The sequence below is a fragment of the Crotalus tigris genome, unplaced genomic scaffold (assembly GCF_016545835.1).
Source record: "Crotalus tigris isolate CLP2741 ecotype Arizona unplaced genomic scaffold, ASM1654583v1 scf7180000024433.1590703, whole genome shotgun sequence".
Classification (NCBI taxonomy): domain Eukaryota; kingdom Metazoa; phylum Chordata; class Lepidosauria; order Squamata; family Viperidae; genus Crotalus; species Crotalus tigris.
In genome coordinates this window covers 321298-341386 of record NW_024100600.1, presented here as the reverse complement: position 1 = coordinate 341386, position 20089 = coordinate 321298, and the positions used below count along the sequence as shown (strand labels likewise).

General features: G+C 47.2%; 2 protein-coding genes across 3 annotated transcripts in view; one reads left to right on the top strand and one right to left on the bottom strand.

Moving 5' to 3' along the window:
- The window catches only part of ZC3H18 (zinc finger CCCH-type containing 18), a 36108-nt gene extending 29285 nt beyond the window's left edge, over positions 1 to 6823 (bottom strand). The window contains exons 1-6 of one of the 2 annotated variants that reach the window (XM_039330977.1): positions 6698 to 6823; positions 5201 to 5811; positions 3476 to 3560; positions 2661 to 2815; positions 2019 to 2111; positions 1331 to 1488 (exon numbers count right to left, since the gene is read on the bottom strand). In XM_039330977.1, coding sequence (XP_039186911.1) covers positions 1331 to 1488; positions 2019 to 2111; positions 2661 to 2815; positions 3476 to 3560; positions 5201 to 5797 — 1088 coding nt within the window. In that variant the 5' untranslated portion in view covers positions 5798 to 5811; positions 6698 to 6823. Of the gene's footprint in view, positions 1 to 1330; positions 1489 to 2018; positions 2112 to 2660; positions 2816 to 3475; positions 3561 to 5200; positions 5812 to 6295; positions 6319 to 6697 lie in introns of those variants that run through there. The other variant, XM_039330978.1, reaches the window with a different exon arrangement.
- Positions 6824 to 13696: 6873 nt separating this feature from the next.
- Positions 13697 to 16570, top strand: LOC120302474 (thyrotropin-releasing hormone receptor-like). The gene is made up of 3 exons (XM_039330956.1): positions 13697 to 14871; positions 15167 to 15587; positions 16163 to 16570. The coding sequence occupies exons 1-3, from the start codon at positions 14399 to 14401 to the stop codon at positions 16568 to 16570; spliced, it is 1302 nt and encodes a 433-aa protein (XP_039186890.1). The 5' UTR covers positions 13697 to 14398.
- Positions 16571 to 20089: the final 3519 nt, after the last annotated feature.

The window sequence follows — 20089 nt, the reverse complement described above, 5'->3', positions numbered from 1 at the left end:
AACTGCTTCCATCCTGCGACATATCTGTAATACCATCAAACATCCACATCTGCCTATCCCAGGTCCTGGGTAAGGACTTGATAGGTAGACAAAATGCCAAATCCAGTCTGAACATCTGGCTGACTGTGCGATGATCAATAATAATAATAATAATAGTAATAAAGTTGGAAGGGACCTTGGAGGTCATCGAGTCCAACCCCTGCTCAGGCAGGAAACCCTACACCATTTTGGACAAATGGCTGTCCAATTTCTTCTTAAAAACTTTCAGTGTTGGAGCATTCACCGCTTCTGGAGGCAGATTATTCCATTGGTTAATTGTTCTAATTGTTAATCAACTAAAATTAGCAAACTTCCTCAAATAAGTTACCCACACCTAATTTACAAATCAAAGGATAAGATCTGCAAACACAGAGTTAAATTAGGTTTCCCAGAGGAACTGCATGTTCACAAGAATAAACATACCTACATACATACATGCCCCTCAAGTGTCACCCTAGAATTACTGAGAACCCTACTAGGATCAATGGCCAGAGCGACCTCTGCAAATCTGTTTGGTCAACCTGTGTCTTGAAAGAAAAGGTGTACCTTTGCAGAATTTATATACTGTTACGTGTCAAAGAAGAAGCAGGAAGAATGCTATTCCTGATGCTGTGTAGTGCAACTGAGGATGTGAAGATGAAGCCACTGGTCCATCATACCCAGCCTTAAAAGTGTTCTCTTGGCTTTATCCTCCTAGACCCTCCTTTGCAAAGGAGGCTCAGAAAGACTGGGATGAGACCCCAGATCAAACAGGATCTATGATCCATACATACCAACCCACTGAATGTTGCCACAGACATTGCCTGGCTGACTTCTTGAATGGAAGGGCATATCTTAAATCCATCCTATTGGAAGAGGCTCCAAGCGCTAAAAGGGGTAGTCAGAGCAAAACCTCCATGGGGGAAGCAGTCGTGGGCTCCGGTAGTACCCACAGAGTTCCACATAAAGCACCTGAAGCAGGCAGGCCTGGGGCTGATTTTCAATAAGACAGAAAACCCAACAATTGATGAAAGGCAGCCATTCTGCTTCACACATGCAGTGTTGCTGTCGGGATCCAAAGAGTCCCTTTGGATAGTGAGATTCGTAAGTTTAATAAATAAATAAATAAATAAATGGCTATGCAGAAAAGCACCAGGTTGCATGCACACATGGGGCTGGACCCTGAAAACAGCAGCAGCCAATACAGGATAGGCTGGCTAGCCGTTAAACGTACAGCGCCCTCTGGTGGATGGCACGGAAAGAGGCAGCCTAGGATGGCGCCGAAGGAGAAGACCCCAGCGGAGGGTCCTACCTGGAATCCCGCACGTCCCAAGTGATGCGATAGTTCCAGTCCCGTAAAAATTCATTTTCCTTGTCGAATTCACGTTCGTCTTCCCCAATCGTTACCGTAAACCGTTTTTCTTCGAAATCGGGTTCTTGCTCTTTCCTCATGGTAGCCTTTTTCAGCACCTGGCGGGAGGGAGGAGTGGGCGGGAGCATCAGTTTCCCAAAGGGATGACAGAATGGGCACAGTGTCCTCCCTGGCCTGACGCCTCCAGATGTATTGGGGCACCCAGAATTATTGAGTGCAACACCCAGAATGCCGGCACATCTGCAAGTTACTGGCTGGGAAAACTGCTTTATGTTTTATTTATTTATTTATTTAAAATATTTATTATGTTTTAGAATTGGTGTGTGTGTGTATGTGAGTGTGTGTGTGTTTCAGATTAGGATGCTGAGCACCTGGCACTTTTTTAAAACCATAAATGCTGAATCTTGCTACTTTATGTTAGAGAGGTGCACGACACACCTGGAAATAAACATGCTTTTTTAAACAGTTGACTTAAACAACTTTGAGGATGGATCTTAAGTACTGTTCATTCAGGGCTGTTGCAACTTTAGTCACTTAATGAGTGGCCAGTAAGTGAGGATGACCTGTAGAGTCATTTCTCAGCCCTTTCCCCTGTTCTGCACAAGGAGCCAAAGAAGAACCAGTTTACCTCCTTCGCATGTCGGAGGCCCCGTTCCCAGGCACCTTCAGTTGGAGGGTCAGGAGGTGGGGGCGGGAAGATTTCATCCACACCGGGCCCTCCCTGTTAAGAGGGGGAAAAAGATTTCAGTTAGGCTCGTTTTCACAAAGCCCATTTTTATTCCAGAAAACCTATCAGCTGCTAGGTAACTGGCCTCACTTTTCTCCTAGGTTGCCTTATTACTTTGTAAGCAACTACAGTGTTTTCAACACTTGCACCTTGGCTCAGGTGGACTGGATTCTTAGTCCAGAAGAGAAACTACACAAACACTGGAGGAACAGCACTGAGCATGGCTTCTCTCTGCTCCAATCAGCATTGCTTGTACAAGACTTCAAGTATCTCTGCTCTTCTAATATTAGGCCTACGACAAGGTCTAATACAAGAACCCCAAATGCACGCCACATTTATCACGTAGCCAGGTGACCTGGCTCTGCATCTCCTTCTCCTCCTGTTATGTCCTGTGCTCGTTATCCATGCGAAACAAGGGACGGTAGAGGATACATTTAGCAACCATCCAGTGGGTGCTTGTTTTCCCCAAATTCTCATGCAATAGGATAGGGTCATAGCATCCTCAAACAAATTCAGGTTATAAGCACTGATACAATACTGTACCCAAGTATTGGCTGGCATCAGAGGATGAGGACCAGGGCCAATAGGAGGGGCACCGTTAGAAGAGAAACGATCTGGCTTGGTAATCAGAGAGTAGTTTCCTTTGTCATTCACGCCAGGATGAATAAATCGGCAGTTTGTGCCCCAAGTACAGTTCCCTATGGAGAAATAAGCAGGAGGGTTTTAAAAAAAAAGGCCCAAGCAAAACCAACTTCATACCAACCATAGGACGCCAGTTTGAGAAAGTCTGTCAACACAAGCTACCCCTTTCTTGCCTTGCCCTGTTCCTCAACCACCGAGTTATGTGAAGGAGATTCTTCTAGAGCATTGTCTGATTTATTTGAAGAAATTATATTTTACACTTCAAATGTTTTCCTTGCATTGCTTGCACTATGAAGTAAAAAAACGGAAAAAAGAGTACAATAAAACATACTCGAAAATTGAAACTGCAGCACAAATTGCGTGAGAACCCACACCAAAGGTTTTTTAAAAAATGATTGCCAATCAATCAACCATGGCTGCAGAGGGAGGCAATTGCATTAAATTCATGTTGATCAAAATAGTTGTACAATGCTCATAGCTAAAACTAAATTTCCATATGCTGAGACAGTGTTACTGGAGGAGGGCTACTATCTTGATGCTCCACGTTTGGGCTTCTTTAAAGCATTGGAACACGGAGAGATTTTTGGTGTAAGGCGACCTCTGACCGCTAGAAACCATCCAAGGAATGGAAGCCACAAGATTCTGAAGAGTGGCTGTCAACGGAGGTTCCTTGGTATCACTCAGGAGGAAGGGACACAACTGGCTTTAATGTGTACCTTTCACAAAAAAACGGCAGGTAACACGTGGCCTCACTTTTCTGTCACTGGGATCTTTCACCTCTCCCTCCTCCAGGTCATCATCCTGAAAACATAGAGAGAGACAGGAACTCAGAAGGCAGAAGTTGCAATGACAGAAGGCCTTCACCCATGAGAACTAGAGGTGCTTTTTCAGGAGACAACTGGACTTCCTTGAGAATCTCCATAGACATGGGAACTGGAGCAATCCAAGAACAGGAGAAACCAGAGAAGGGAGATGGATTCCCATAGCCCATGTGCTCTTCAACATGGGAATGGTTATAAGAGGACACTCACACTAGATCTCCCCAACTTCTTCGGTTGCTCCTTGCTAGCTTTCTCTTCTAATCCTCAGGAGATGCCTTTGAAAGCGGTCAAGCAGAAAGTTCAGCTGACATTTGGGTTTCAAGGCCAACTTGGTCTTCCTTTCTGTCTCCTGCCAGAACTCTCCTCAGCCCAACCACAGAGGACTTTGCCTTTCTTGCTCTCATGCAGGCTTAACTAAGACTAGACTGGCCCCCACTCTAACACTCTTTTGGAGGGGGATAAAGACGTGGTTCTGCCAGCAGGCCCAGGGAACCCAAAGCGGGATGGAGCCCATTAAATGGCTGGTATGAATGTGTGTTATCACCGGGGTGAGTAGATTATTATTATTTTTCTTTCTTTTATATAGTGTTTTTATATCTGTGTAAGCCACCTTGAGTCACCATGTGCGAGCAGGTGGCAATATAAATTTTCTAAATAAATAAATAAAAATAAATAAACTGTGATAACATCAGCACCATCTACCCTTGGAAAGACTCTGCAGATGACTTCTTAATTCATCTTCAAAAAGGTGAAGCAGATCTTGCAACTTGGGGTAGGATACTAAGCATGGAACTAAAAGCCAACGCTAAGAAAACAGAACATTCTTTGCAACAACCTTCTAAATTAATATTGGAGGGTATCAGATAAGATGGTAATAGAATTTCTCCAGAATCTGTGCCAATCCAAGAATTTAGCTCAGAATCTTCCCTCTATTCCCTCACCCAACCCCTGCAATAATCAAAGATGTCAACAAAAGTCATGCTTTCCTTAAGCACTTTCAGAGGGAATCATACGGTCAGAAGAAACTTTCTGACTTCTGAACAAGCTGATATCTAACACAGATATTAACTATCATCAGGCAGGAAAACCTGTGGTTCAGAGCTTCCCAGCTGTTTCAGCTCATCTGCACTTAGCTTCCTTGTCACTTCCTACTTCAAGCATTCATCACAACAGGTCTCCCTCTTTTTTCCTGGGAGGAACACAATTGCTGCTTTGCAGCCTCAGATGTTACAAGGCTCTTAGAACCACCCCTTTCCAATCCAGACCAAGGGCACTTGCCAAGCTGGATGTCTACAGAATGACAGATGTTTCCACTGCCATCGGGGGCGGGAGCTTGGCCAGTACAGTGACAGAAAATGATGCGGAGATTCAGCAACTGCTCCCAGGATTCTGAGCGCAAGTTTTGCTAAATACCAAAGAATCAGAATAGCTTCCTAATTCTTGGCAATGGTCACACGGTGGAAAGTTTAGCAGTTGAAACCTATTCACTGGAGGGTGAAAAACAGCCCTTCATTGACCTTTCTGTATTACAAAGGGTTGTGAGGACCTGCTTTTTCCCAGGGACACCCTTGGTGCGGGGGAGAGGGCAATCCCGAGACTGCAGAAGGGAGATGAACTTACATCAATCTCGCCATCATCAATTTCTCCATCTTCTTCCTTCTTCTTTTCCCTGGTAGGCTCCTGCCCATCCTTCTCACTGTTGCTTTTGGGGGTAGGCTGTTTTTCATCTCCTGGAGGCTCGTCTCCCTTTTCTTCCTCTTCCTCCTCCTCCTCCCCCACAGCTTTGTCAGTCTCATCGTCTGCAGGAACAGTGCTAGGCTCCTCGGGAACCTCCTCATCATAGTCCAGTTCATGCTCGTCCAGTTCCCGAATGACTGAGGAAGCTTCATCACCCAGGTCATTTGCCCCCTCTTCCTCTTGCTCAAGGCGCAGGGAGGACTTGAGTGGTTGGCTTTGATCATTACGATCAGAGTACGGAGACTTGGTGCTTAAGCGCTCCTCTTCCTCTGAGGGGAGGCCTTCCTCCTCCCCATGGCTCAATGTTCTAGTTATCCTGTCTGCCCCTTTCCCCAAGCAGGCACCCTGCCCTTCCTCCCCATCCTGCTCTGAACTACTCCCTTTCAGAATTTCGTCATCAGAGGGCTGGTGGTCATCCTCCTCTTCGTCTTTCTCACTGGGAGAGTGGGGGGTTTGCTCAAGTGTTTCAGAAACATCCATCAGGACCCACTAGTCTGTAACAGAGAAAAGGCTCATATAAATAAAGGACAACAGTTGATTCATAGCTGCTTCTTAAGTACAGATGGTTAAGCTGTCATGTCAACATTTTTAGCTTGCAATGCCCTTCACCATCCCATATTTAAATGCTGGCCCACAGGAGTAAAAGAAGGTGGATGAGATTCTCAAAGAAGAGCTGCTTTCATCTAAGGCTGAAGTAAGTCAAAACCATCCATAAAACATTCATTGACAATTATTTCCTGACAAGATTTTAATTTTTTAGCAGAAATTGTCCCTTTGTGACCACAAACGAAGCAATCTGTCTATAAATGAGTCCATCCAAAGTTAGTGAAGAGGGAGACAGAGACTCCTCTCCTGCAGCCAAGCTAAGAATCCATCCCATCACCCCGTCAACACAACCGTCCACTTTACTACCAGCAGGGGATGATGGGATATAATCCCACAGACGTTGGAAGGGACCACAGTTCCAGCACCGCTCACCCCTTTTCCACACGGGTCAAAACAGGGACCCCCCCCACCCCGGCCAAGGAGGACGGGAGCGTGCTGGCCGAGGCTGCAGCCCCCGCCAGGGCAAAGGTTGCCCCCGGCCCTCCCCTTCGGGGGATCAGGCCGAGCCCAGAGTCCATCCGGCCTGGCGGGCTGCACAGGATGAGAGTTGTAGTCCTGTTGCCCGCGAGTGCTCCAGAAGATCGCTCTGAGGGCGCCGGGGCGCGGAGGCCGCAGCCCGCTCGTTGGCCCGGGGCTCAGGCGTCAGGCCGGGCCTCCTCGGAGGAGCCCCGAAGCGACAACCAGCGACGTCCCCGGCGCCTTCCCTGCAGGCCGCACGCCGGCCCCGGCATCCCCGGCCCCCGCGGCCCGTAGGCGGGGCCCGCCGCTCCTCACCTGGCCGAGCGGGAGGGGGTCGGGGGGGAGCGGGGAGGCGGCTCCGGGAGGCGGCGGGGCGCGCGACAAGGCCTCTACTGGCGGCAGAGCAGGACGGCCATGGGGTGACGTCATGGACGCGCGACGCCGCCAGTGGCGGCGACGGCCTCCCACCTGCTCAGTGCGCCTGCGCCGCCCGGGCAGCGCGAGGCCAACGAGAAGCAGGAGGGTGGGGGCGGAGTTGCTTCAGGGAAAGTGACAGCCAAGCGCGGCCCGCCCCTTAGAAGCCTGGCTTAGCCAATCGGGAGACGGAAGGAGGGAGAGAGCGCGCGCCTGCGCGTTCCGGGTTCGCTGCCGGACTGCCGGAGAATCTGGCGGGTTCCACGGATTGCCGGTCGGGAGGGATGGGCTTCGTAGTCCGATGGGTGTGGGAGCGCAGGGCTTACCGGTGCGATCGATGTGGCGGCGCGCACCTGAGGGTGGCATGCGAGACGTCGGCTGAGCATGTGCAGAGCGCCTGGTTCTTTCCCGGGCAGGAGCCGAGCGCCCCGAGGCGCCCACCAAAGCGAGAGGTCCGGGTGGGAGGCCAATGTCCCAATGCTCCTCGCACCCCCCCCCCCCCAGCAGCCCCTCTCTCGGGAAGGCACGGGAGCCTGGGCGCCTTCGCGGCCGCAGCGGTGGGACGACCATGCCCATGCCCCGCAGCCAGGTCGTCCCCGAAGAGGGCGGAGTTCCTGGACCCAGAATCCGCTGCCCTTGGGATCTGCTCCAGGGCCGGAGCCGAGAGCCCGGATGCGCAAGTCCCGAGCCGATCCCTTGAGTGGGCACCGACGGAGCCCCGCGGCGGAATCGGGGCAGCCCGACCCGCGTCTTTGCTCGGGGCCCAGCGGGTCCGGACCCCCGGCTCCGTGCAGGGTTTCCGCCCGGCTCCCAGCGCCCTCCCCGCTTCCCCCCCGTGAGCCGAGCGGAAGAGCCCCGTATCCGCCCCCCAGTCTGGCCGCGGCCAGAAGAAGGCGAGGCTGGCAGGTCGGGCAGCTCCGGCCACCAACGGCCGCCTTCAAAAGACCTTCAAAACGATGCGGCGTTTTAATCCAGCGTTGCTAACGCTCTTTCCTAAAAGTTCTCTGCTCGGAAAGAAACTCGGCCATCCGGCCCTATTAAGGTGCTTGTGAAACTCGACAGAAGAGGGAGCTCAGACCCAGCAGTGCAGCCCGGTTGCAGAGTTGATCTATTCTGGGCAACCCGGCGGCGGAAATATTTGCTGTGGAAAGCCCCATTAAAAAAAAAGAACATTTCCTCTGTGGGGAGACAGGAGACCAGTTTGCTACAGAGATTCTTCTGGAAGAACCATCAGCTATGAAAATTACGGTGGTGGGGGTGGGCCTCGGAGAAGGCACAGCCCACTCGCTATTCATTCCTAGTCTGTTAGTTTTAATTCAGTTCTTATTATAAATAACTCAAGGCAGTGAACGTACCTCATACTTCTTCCTGCTCCTGTCTTCCCCACGAGAACCCTGTGAGGTGGGTTGGGTTGAGGGAGAGAGACTGACCCAAAGTCACCTAGCCAGCTTTCATGGCTAAGGCAAGACTAGAACTCGCCTCTTCCTGGTGTCTAGCCTGGTGCCTTAACCACTAGACCAGGCAACCACTTGCTGTCATTTGGCCCTCATTTCTTTAAACACCTTGGACGATCAAAGAAACACTGGAGGCAGAAGAGCAAGAGCCCATATCCTTGAATCTGCCACTTAATTATGTTTGTAATAAGTTGCAAAGCCTGTTTTCTGGAAATCCCATAAGTCACCATTTCTTTTAGACAAAAGACAAAGCTTAGTTGAAGAGAAACACGTTTGGGGTGAACCTGGGGCTTCTGCTTGTTATCCAGATGTGAATCTAATGATCGTCAAACTATGATGTCACCTGACTGGTGTTAAATATCTATAAATGTGAAAATCTATATTAAAATTGTGACCTTATAGAGACATTCCTGGAAGTAAAATGCCATAACCCAATGAAATTTATTTCAGAATGAGCTTCCTATGACCCTGACCTTTCCCCTAAGTAACATTTATTTCCGGTTTGCCATTTTTTAAAAGTGGGTTTTCTAATTCTTGCAAATCTTCTAAGGTAACTTCCAGTTTTTCCCCTCATTGGACTGGAATGTACTGCACAATATAGGGGCAGTGGTATCTTCAAACCGAACCAACAAATCAAAGATGACCTGCTGAGAATTATCTGTAGGTCTCACGAAATGAACAGAAGCCGAAATGATCATTTTTAAGGGAAAAAAATCCATTATGCATTAAAGAAAGAGATCCAGTGTTGCTAGGTTTGAGCTGGAATTCCTAGAGCTTTTGTTTCATTAGCCCAAAGAACAAGAGCTGGAAGTATGATTAGAGTTTCTTTCATGAAATCCAGATATAGAGAGTGGAATTCTGCACTGGGTGAGATACTTTTGAAGGACCTGGTAGCATACCAGTTTTGGAAGACAATACCTTACTGCAAGTTTCCCTGGATTCTTTGAATTTTAGCCTTCCAGCTGACAATAGTAAGGACATTAAGTGCAGGATCTGAAAATGCTTCTTAATTTACAGTAGATGCTCCATCTTTTTCCCCCCAGTAGTTTTATTTATTAAATTTATTTGCTGTCCACCTTAGTTGGAATGTTCAGTTAAGAGATGTGGAATAGATTGAGTCTGAGGGGCATGAAACAGCGAGGGAGGGCCGTCTGCCAGCTCCCCGTGGTCTTAGTTGCTTTATCGATAGCGGGACACTCATTTCCTTGAGCTAAAACCTGTCCACATCTGGCACAAGGAAAGCACAAAGATGAATCATTTTCAAATTAGGTAGGCCATCCCTTTCATATATTGTTGATCTCTCTCTACCATCCATCCATCCATCCATCCATCCATCCATCCCTTTTATCAAGTGAGAGGGAGAGAGAGATAATTTCACATGATTCCCTTTAAAACCCTAATTTGCTCAGAACTACTCAATCATTGTCCATGCTCATTGGGCTAAAAGTCACTCCTGATAGTGAGATGGGCAGCATATAGATTTAATAAAACACACACACAAATACATACATCGTACCTGGGCTGAACCATTTACTAAGATGAAAGAGGTGGGGACAAAAATTTGCTTCCTAAGACAGAGTTCCAGGATCCTACAGGTAGGAAGACTCATGCCCAGGCATCGTGCCCAACACTAAGAAGAAACATTGCAAATGTCAGAGGCAGAAATTTCCAGTATCTGTGTTTGCTGGCGTCTTTCAGCACCCTCTTTCAGGGACAGCACCACAGTTGGCATTCTCTGCATGCTTTTGTCACTGGAAGATATCCGCCCATAGCCCCCCCTCACATGGACATCTAAACAAGGAAAAAAGTAAAATCCAAGGACCTCCTTCAATTGTTGCTTCAAAAGCATGACCTGAAAGTACTCCCTTTGAGGAACAAGAATTAGAAATTCTGGAATACTTGGCTCACTGTTATGAGCAACAAGCCCTACCCAGCATTACTTATAAAGATGGATTTTGAATGCACAGAATGAAAGACTGTTGAATTTACCAATAAAGGAGAATATTTGTAGCTCAGGGTTAAAATGAGGGGTCCTTGGTGTTCCCTGTTTGAAAACAACCAAGCTTGGAGAGCACCAAGGATCCCTCACTCTTGAATTTCCCAAGTACTTCAAAAAAATTTAACCAAATAATCAGTTATCAGGACACTGGCATACATTGGTATCATTAGGAGCAATTTTCTAACAATCCTACCAAGAGATGGACATTGAGTGGAATAAGATTATTTTCAGAGCCTGCAAAGAGCTTTAAAGGTCTTTAAGCTTTAGGTCTTAAAGAATTTCAATGAGCTTTATCAAGTGAAGTTTAAAAATTTCATGATAACTTGGGCTTAATATAAGAATTTTATATAACGACGGCATTACTTTTCATATTAAATGATATACACCATTGGCCAAATATTGCCAATAATCATACTGCATCAGTTCCCTTCAAATGACTGAGCACCATTCATTTAAAACCAAGTTAGTATATATGATGGTCCTTCTGAAAGTATATTCAGAAGTAATACGTTTTCCATCTATAATTAAATCTCCAGTTCTAGAAAAATCTTCTATCTTCCCATTTCTTGAACTGAATAAATTTATCCTCTTACTTCAAAAGGGAAACAGTAAAAAAATGGAACAAGACAGGAAGATCAGTTGCTTCCACATTTTAAAGTAAATAACGATTCGAGATAGTAGATATTAATTTCTTAGTGTCAAGGAGGAATTGCACCACCTGAACTGAGGGACGCCTCAGGGCTAACTTGGTTTGGTCCATCAACCAAGATTATTGGCACTCAGTTGCTTAAGAGGAGCTGCATCAAAATAATTCTTCTTCCTTCACTTTGTTTATACTGTGTGTGTAACAAAAAGTGAATTCACATAAAAAGATTAAATTGACTTCACTTCTGAGGCTCAGCACAAATTCCCAGGCTGATGATCTGGCACTCAATGAAAGCTTATGCCGGGCATCCCTGTTGCTTTAATGCTCGGGTTCACACATGAGGCTAAATCAAGGTCTGTTAACTAAGCCACAATTAGCTGGGATTCTAAAACAATTTACAAGCCATATGCTATCATTAAAAGGCCAGGATGGCTACAATCAGACATGTCAAAGCAGATAAAAACAGGATGCAGAATTAGGGCTACCAAGCCAAACAGACGGCAAACCACATCATGGCTTAATGAAAGAAGGGCACCCCACTGACCTTCTCTGCGCTTGGCTCCAGTTTGCAGATTGTTATGTCCTGGGGAGGAAGGTGGGGAGTGGGGGAGCTCCCTAAGCATGAATCCCACAAATCTCACCCTGGAAGGAAACGGGGCCCTTTTTTATCAGTTTGAAAAATGCATCAGCCTACACAAAATTCTGCATTTAAGGATGGATCAAAATCCAAGCATTTCTCCCTTATGCCGTTAGTCCCTGCTAGCCCCTAAAACACCCTCTGTCTAATCAGGCAACGTGGCCACACAAACCCAGCAGCAAAACACTGGCATTGCTTTGATTTGCTGCCCACTGTCCGATTGCGCTTCTCTGCAAGTTGTGTGATTCTGTGTTGATTTTCGCAGGCAGTGAGAGGGTCTCTCGCTTACAGGTTAGTCTGTGGAGCGAGCTGGATCAGCTGATGGGCAGTCCCCCCCCCCCGCATCGCATCCCTGAGCAGAACCCCCCCCCCCAAGCGGCACAGAGGAGCTGGAGGCAGCTGCTGTGAAGAGGCATCTTTCTGGGAGCTGCTGCTTCTCCACCAAAGTGGTCTTGAGGTGGGGGGGAGGGGAGGGGAGGGGAGGGGGAAGACATCCTTGCCTCCTCTGCCTGGTCAAGAAGGTTCAGAAGGGGGTGCATGAAAAAGACGGGTTCTGCAGGAAAAGTTTGCTGGTGGCACAAGGTAGGTGTTTGTGTGTGTTTTGTGTTTATATGCGTGTGTGATTGCAAAGGAGGATAGGAAGGCATCCCTTTGTGGAGAGTGTACGTTTGTCATCTGCCTGCCTCAAAAGACTACAAAGTCCATGACCGATTTTTCTCAAGATGCAGCAGATTCCTGGGTCAGGTCAGGGTCAAAAAGGCAGGGGGGAATTCCTAGTCCTTGTTGAGGAGGGGAAGCAAAGAGATGGGCGGGGATCAACCAGATCCCAAAGCAGGGCATTCAAGTAAGCCATCTTTTGGGCAGAGTAGCCTGGAGAAAATGGTGAGCTTTGGCCACTTGGAATCCTTGTGGGATCCGTCTCTCCCCCCAAAGCTCCCTTTTCAGATACTGGATGATCTGCTGCCTTCTTAGCAAGGCTGGCTGAATAAAGTTTCACTTTTTTATTTTAAACCAAGACCAGCAATTTTGCAGGCTCTATTTATTAGCCGTACTTTCTCCATCAGTCGCCTGCTAAACATCGCAGACCACGGTGGCCATCCTCCTCAACTGGGAGAACCCTCTGTTGTATGGAGGGTAGGGGATGGGAAGTGTAGTCACGACATAAAGGCTTGGGAAAGCTAGGTTGTTCTGCTCTCCCCTCCCTTCAGAAAAAAAGCGGGGGAACAGAAAATGAGCTTTAGGGAGAGCAGAGCTTTGGGGGCAGGTTTGCCAAATAGGCTTCATGGGGCTAAAATGTTGGGCAATTGTTGTGAGTGTCTCCATCTGCTTCTGCAAACAGCAGCTGGATTTATGACTGGAAAGTCGTCTAACGTGAAATGAGGTCCATGCTCGCTCTTCCTTGATAGCAGTTCCAGAACCTTGCCCCAATTAGACACAGGGACAGCTTTTCCCCTCATGCCTTCATTCTGCTGAACCCCTAATTCTCACAGTTCCGCCTAAGGTCTATGCTTATTAACCCACATGGTGTGGCTGTAGTATTATCATTTCTCCTCCCTATCTTCTTTGCTTCCCTTTTTTATTGGGATGGTGATGATTTGCGGCAAGTCAGCCAGATGTTCAGTCTGGGTTTGACATTTTTGTCTACCTACTGAGTCCTTTCCCAGGACCTGGGATAGGCAGATGTGGACGTCTGATGGTGTCACAGATCTCATCGGAGGATGGAAGCCGTTCTGAGTAAAGCTGCCTTTTGCAATTGAAATGATGGCGAATTTGTCACAGCCGATGGTGCTCAAGTGGTGCTCCAGTTGTTATTATTACTGTCTCTGTTGCTTTGCATGGACATGGAGCACATCTGTACCGGAGACAAATTCCTTGTGTATCTAGTCCCACTTGGCCAAATAAAGTATTCAATTCAATTTAATTCAGTTCAGTTCAATTTAGTTCAGTTCGAAGTATCCCTGGAAGGTACAGTCCTTGACTCTAGGGTAAAATCTAAACCAAGCAAAAATAACTGTGAAGTAGAAAAAAATATTCCAATCGGAGCCCCAAAGAAATAGCTACTCTCAGGGTTGGAAGCTGCTCTCCCTGCTTTTCCTGACATGACCAGCCAGTCAGTGGAAGGCCACCTGCTTCTCCAGCTGCCTGAAGTTTTTGTAGGGTTTTGCACATTGAGTTGGGAGTGCTGAAAGATAGCATTAAAATGAGGTTTAAGATCAAAAGACAGCAGCCCTCCCCCCTTCACATTTCTCTTACATACCCACTCTTTGACACACACACATACACACAAAGCAAGGAAGGAGGGTGTCCAATAAGAGCTGTCAGTGATTGAATGCTTCCAAATTGGTCAATTATCTCACTTTAAATGGATTAATCCAATCATTAGCCAATTACTTTAAGTGCTTGAATGTACTTCAAAAAAAAAAAAGAAAAAGCAGAAAAAAAAGGAAAGAAAGAAAGAAAAGGCTCAGGAACGTGGACGGGGGCACCTCCGTGGCAAGCTTTTCTTCCCCGCAGAAATAAATTTCTGGGAACCTGGAAGAAGACCTGGAAGGACAAAGGGGGCAGGGAAGGAGTGGGACCTGTGGCCCCCAGATGTTCCTAGAGCCAAAAGGGAAGCATGTCAGGAATGGATGATTGGCGCCATTGGGAGAACTACACATTTCTCACCTCTGTTTTAGGTGGGGTTTTTTTTTTACCATTTTTGTTTTAATGTGTGGCTGGTGTTTGAGAGCCTTCTGAAACCAGTTGTGACTGAGGATAGGCAGAGACTAGTACATGCAAGGGACATCGTACTTGGGTGTTCCTCTGCTTAACATCTGCTTGACACGTCACCAGGACTTCCCTGTTTGGCCAATGGAGACCTCTGATGGTCTTGATGGGAGAGGAGGCCCCTTGTTTCATGAAACCTTGTTTTTTTTTTAACCACCCCAGGCAGTGTCTTCCTCTAACTTTGGCCATGGAGAACATCAACAGCAGCAAAGTAGACACCCCCACCAACATCTCCTTGGGGATTGGCGGTCTCCCATTCAGCATCTTTGAATACAAGACCATCTCAGTCTTCCTGGTGCTTGCCATATGTGGAATTGGCATTATTGGCAATGCCATGGTAGTCACCATTGTTCTGACCACCCGTGACATGAGGACTCCGACCAACTGCTACTTGGTTAGTTTGGCTGTGGCTGATCTGATCGTTCTAGTGGCTGCTGGCCTGCCCAACATCTCTGACAGCCTGGCAGGAACATGGATCTATGGCTTTGCTGGGTGCCTTGGCATTACCTACTTTCAGTACCTGGGCATCAATGCATCCTCCTGGTCTATTACAGCTTTCACTGTAGAAAGGTAAGGGTAGATTTCAGTATCTGATCTTTCTAACTGGAAATGCTGCATATTGAACAAGGGACCTTCTGAGGGCCAGGTAGACCCTCCCCAAATGTGTTTGTGCAAAGGGCTACACAAGAGATGGTATCCTTCATGAGATGCCACTCAGTGGCCCCTTCTGCACAAGGCAGGAAGTGACCCAGACAAAGGAATCAGCTTAAACGTCCTTGCTAGATGGAGGTGACTCTTTCTCCCATGTTGCCTTTCAGATCACATGCTCTCTTACCTCCCTCTCTCTCCTTCCTCTCTTTCCCAGATATATTGCCATCTGCCACCCAATGAAGGCACAGACAATGTGCACTGTGTCTCGGGCCAAGCGCATCATGGCATTTGTTTGGATACTCACTTCAGTGTACTGCATGCTCTGGTTCTTCCTGGTGGATGTGTCTGCTAACAACAGCCAGCAGCTGGAGTGTGGCTATAAGGTCTCCCGCAACCTTTACCTGCCCATCTACCTGCTGGACTTTGCCCTCTTCTTCATCACACCTCTGCTGCTCACCACTGTGCTCTATGGCCTCATTGGAAAAGTCCTCCTCCAGAGTCATGCCCTGCACCACACCGCTGGCCTCAGTGAACACTGGCGAGAACGAAGCAACCAGGAGAAAAACGGCACCGAGGTTGGCCAGAGCAGAGCTGGCAGTTCAAGAGCCAGAGTGCCAGTCTCTTCCAGGAAACAGGTGGGCAGACCTGGCTGAGTTTCCAGAGTCCATTTGGGGCAGAGGGGGAAAAAAACACTGCAACCACTCTGGAAGGTTTGTGATTTTTGACCTCATAAGCCAGTGTTTCTCAATCTTGACAATTTTAAGATGTGTGGATTTCAACTCTCAGAATTCCTTAATCCCCTGGCTGGCTGGGGAATTCTGGGAATTGAAGTCCACACATCTTAAAGTTGTCAAGGTTGAGAATCACTGTTGCAACTATAACAAGACGTGCACTTGAGAGGGTCTCCTCCATGCAGGGGTTCCTTTCGCCCTCACCATTTGTAGATGTCCATGCAAACACAAAGCATCTGTCATTCCTCTTGAGTACAACTGAGTAAGTTGAAATATTAGCCAATTTCTATTCAGGTCTGCTTAGCACTCTGGGATTAGCCATCGCTGGACAGATGCTACCATGTGCTGTGACCAAAGGACCCATTGCATTGGTCTTAAATTTCAAAGCTTGACATGCCACCTTCCCCGGCCTTGTGGCTAGCCTTACAAGGCTGTCTCATCTCCTCTGAAGCCCTCTGAGCTCCTCCTTTCTCCTCCAGGTCACCAAGATGTTGGCTGTGGTGGTGGCCCTCTTCGCCCTACTCTGGATGCCCTACAGGACTCTGGTTTTGGTGAACTCCTTTGTGGAGCACCCCTACCTGGACCGCTGGTTTGTCCTCTTCTGCAGGATCTGCATCTACACCAACAGTGCCATCAACCCCATCATCTACAACCTCATGTCCCAGAAGTTCCGTCTGGCCTTCAAGAAGCTTTGCAAGTATAGCGAGGAGGAACTTCAGCAGCAGCGTAGCTTTCACACAGCCTCTGGCAATGAGAGCTCCAGGAAAGTTGGCCCCATCGGCCAGCAGGCCAACCACAAAGCGGGGAGACTGGCTGGGACCATCGGAGCAGAGGCTGAACAACAAACCCTGAGCCAGAAAGAGGAGATGCAGTTCAGCCTGCTTTGAAGGCTCCAAGGCCCTGCCTTTTTGTTTTGCCACACCAGAAACTTACTTCATCTCGCCCCAACACAAGCGGATGCCTTTGAGGGACTTGCAGGTTTCAGTTTTATGGACTTCTTGAACAGGAAAAGCCCCCACAATTTAAGGGACAATTGGTGCAAATCATCCCTTGGGTTTGGCCAAAAGAGGGAAACGGAGGAAGACCCTTCAGGATCTCTCTTTTTGAGAGCCCAGGGCAGGCCAGGTGACTTTCCAAAGCCCACCAGCAGGGGGGGGAGGGGCACCTTTTACTGGAATGGGACTGTGGGTTTCTCCAGAACAAGGTAGGAATTTGCAGTGGAGCCTTCTCCATCTGTACTGGAGCAGACCCTACTGCAGGGATGTCAAACTCAATTTCACTGAGGGCCGCATCAGCATTGCGGTTGCCCTGGGGGGTGGGTGGGTGTGGCCAGAGTGGGTGCAGCCTAATGGGTGGGTGTGGATGGAGTGGGTGTGGCCTACTGGGTGGGCGTGGCCAGTTCTACATCATTCTCATCAAGGGTGCCTATGGGGGGCCAGGGCAGGAGTGAGACAGATCTGAGGGTTTCTGGCAGAAGGGAATGGGACTGGGGCAAGTGCCAAGGCATAGTCCACTGGGGCAAGTGTCAAGATGGCCACCACAACATTGTACATTGGCTCCAGTCTGGCCTGGGCCAAAGCCAAGGCAGCGGGGGCCATTCCCTCACTGTTTCCAGGATGGCTTCGTGGGCCACATGAAACCATTTTGTGGGTCGCATCCGGCCCCCGGGCCTTGTGTTTGACATGTCTGCCCTACTGGTTAGGAGGGCAGCCCCTTGGATGCCTTTCAAAGCAGGCCAGGCAGAATGAGAGAGATAAATGACTCCAGATTTATCATCCATGGCAGGGAATGATGGGGGGAGGGGGGAAGTCTTTATCTCCATGCCCTGATCATGCCCTTTACAGTGCTTTGCTGCCCACTACAAGAATCAAGAATGCTGCACAAGATGGTCTATTTACCTGATACACCAATCCTTTTATTACCTTTTATTTAACTTCAACTGTTGCACATTGGTAATGAGCAAATCTAAGTTCCCACAGATGGAGTGTTTCTATAGACCAACTTCTGTGCCTCCCCCCCTTCTTTCTTTCCTTCTCTGAAGATCAAAATGTTGGTCAAAGGACGGACTTTGCTGCTTCATCATCCATTTCGTTGGAACAGATGATCTGTGAGCACAAATGGTTATATCAGGATAGCCAGAATAGAATGCTGGAGTTATTTCAATGGCCTTTCTAAGTGTATTAAAATTGGAGGTCTGGTTTAAGAGGTCTGAGAAGAACACCTTCCAAATTAATGTAAAGCAAAATCTAAAAGATTCCCATCTCTTCATAAAATTCTAATCTCCAATTCTATAAAATCAAATCAGAATTAAGCTACCAGACTGGAGCTCTCATTCCTTCAGAAGCCGTGATGGGTAAAGTCTCTCTCCCAGGCATAACTGGGAAGGGGGGGGAAAAGCAACTTATTTTTGCTCCCTCGCCAAAGGCAAAATGCTGTCTTTTCCAGTTGAGTGCTGCTTTTCATCTTCAGGCAAATTTGCTTAATTGAAAAGGTAGAAAGCTCTTCCATCTCGCTTATGGTACCAAGCCGCAAGGCATTATGCCTGCAAAACATACAAAGTGCATTTTTATGCAGAAAAAAACCCTGGGTGCCGTTGGAGGTTTTCTCTGTCTCATGGTGAAAATAATCCAGTTTTGCACTTGGTTTCAGGCAAAGGCAGAATCACAGTGGCAAGCCTAGCCATATTGCAGAAAAAAATTCACAGAGAGATGAAGAAAAGGGAGTCAAGAGCAAGAAGGGGAAGATTTATGGATCATCGCACAGTCAGCCAGATGTTCAGACTGGATTTGGCATTTTGTCTACCTATTGAGTCCCCACCCAGGACCTGGGATAGGCAGATGTGGATATTTGATGGTATTACAGATATCGTCGCAGGATGGAAGCAGTTCCTAGTAAGGCTGCCTTTTGCAATTGACTAATAGCAAATTTGTCAATGCCAATGGTGTTCAAGTGGTGCTCCAGTTATTTTGGGATTGCACCCAAGGAGTCTATTACTACTGGTACTACCCTTGCTTGCTTTTGCCACAGTCTTTCTATTTCTATTTGTAGGTCTTTGTATTTTGTTATCTTCTCCAGTTCTTTCTCGTCTATTCTGCTGCCTCCAGGCACTGCCACGTCCACTATCCAGACTTCTTTGTCTTTCTTATCGACAGTTGTTAAGTCTGGGGTGTTATGTTGCAGGTGTTTGTCTGTTTGAATTCTGAAGTTCCAGAGCAGTTTAATTTTATCATTTTCTATGACTTTGTCTATTTTATGATCCCACCAGTTTTTGTTTACAGGCAAATGATATTTTTTGCAGATCTTCCAATGCACCATTGTTGCTACTTTGTCATGCTGCTGCTTGTAGTCAGTCTGTGCAATCTTCTTGCAACAGCTTATCAGGTGGTCCACTGTTTCTTCAGCTTCTTTGCATAGGCTGTTGCTGTCTTCTCAATTTTGACTTTCTATGCATTTGTGTCTTAAGGCTTGGTCTTGTGCAGCCAGAATTAGTCCCTCGGTCTCTTTCTTCAATTTTTCTTGCTCTTAGCCATTGCCAGGTTCTTGTTATTATCTGCTTTCCCAGCTATTTTTTTCATGTATTGGCCATGTAGTGCTTTGTCTTCCCATGCCTCTATTCTGTTCTTCATTTGGTCTTTCTTGTAGGCCAGTTTGGTCTCTCCAGTAGTTAGTAAGCCTTCCTGATATATTAATTTCAGTGCATCTTCATCATTGTTCTTCAGATATTCTTCCAAAGCCATTTTTTCTTCTTCAACCATCTGATGTACTTGTAGCATTCTACGCCCACCTATTTGCCTTGGTAGATAAAGTCTGCCAATGTCACTGCGTGGATGATTCATGATTCATTGTCATTATTTTTCTGGTCTTCCTATCCATTGCTTTTAGTTCTGCTTGAGTCCAGTCTACTATTCCAGCTGTGTACCTAATGACTGGAATTTCCCAGGTGTTGATTGCCTTTATGATATTTCCTCCATTGAGTTTGGACTTTAAGATCTTTTTCACTCTCTTGATGTATTCACCTCTAATCTTTTTCTTGACTTCAGTGTGCTTGATGTTGTCAGCTTGAAGGATACCCAAGTATTTGTAGTAATCTTCCTCATCCAGACTCTTAATGTTATTTTCGTGGGGCATCTTGATTCCTTCAGTTTTCACTACTTTTCCTTGTTTGATAGTAAGTATGGCACATTTGTCCAAGCCAAACTCCATAATAATATCTTGGCTATATATATGGACAGTGTTGAGCAGCGATTCTATTTCAGATGATGTTTTTCCATGCAGCTTCAGATCATCCATGTAAAGGAGGTAGGATAGTCTGGCAGATGTTTTTGATGTTTGATAGCCATGTCCTGAGTTATTCAGTATTGTTGATAGAGGAAACAGTGCAATAACAAATAGTAATGGTGACAGTG

Bases quoted from the DNA above. Each gene is read 5' to 3' on its own strand.
- LOC120302474 (XM_039330956.1), top strand. From the start codon at position 14,399: ATGGTCTTGATGGGAGAGGAGGCCCCTTGTTTCATGAAACCTTGTTTT. The intron at 14,872-15,166 runs GTAAGGGTAGAT...TCTCTTTCCCAG, and splicing joins ACAGCTTTCACTGTAGAAAG to ATATATTGCCATCTGCCACC. The intron at 15,588-16,162 runs GTGGGCAGACCT...TTTCTCCTCCAG, and splicing joins CAGTCTCTTCCAGGAAACAG to GTCACCAAGATGTTGGCTGT.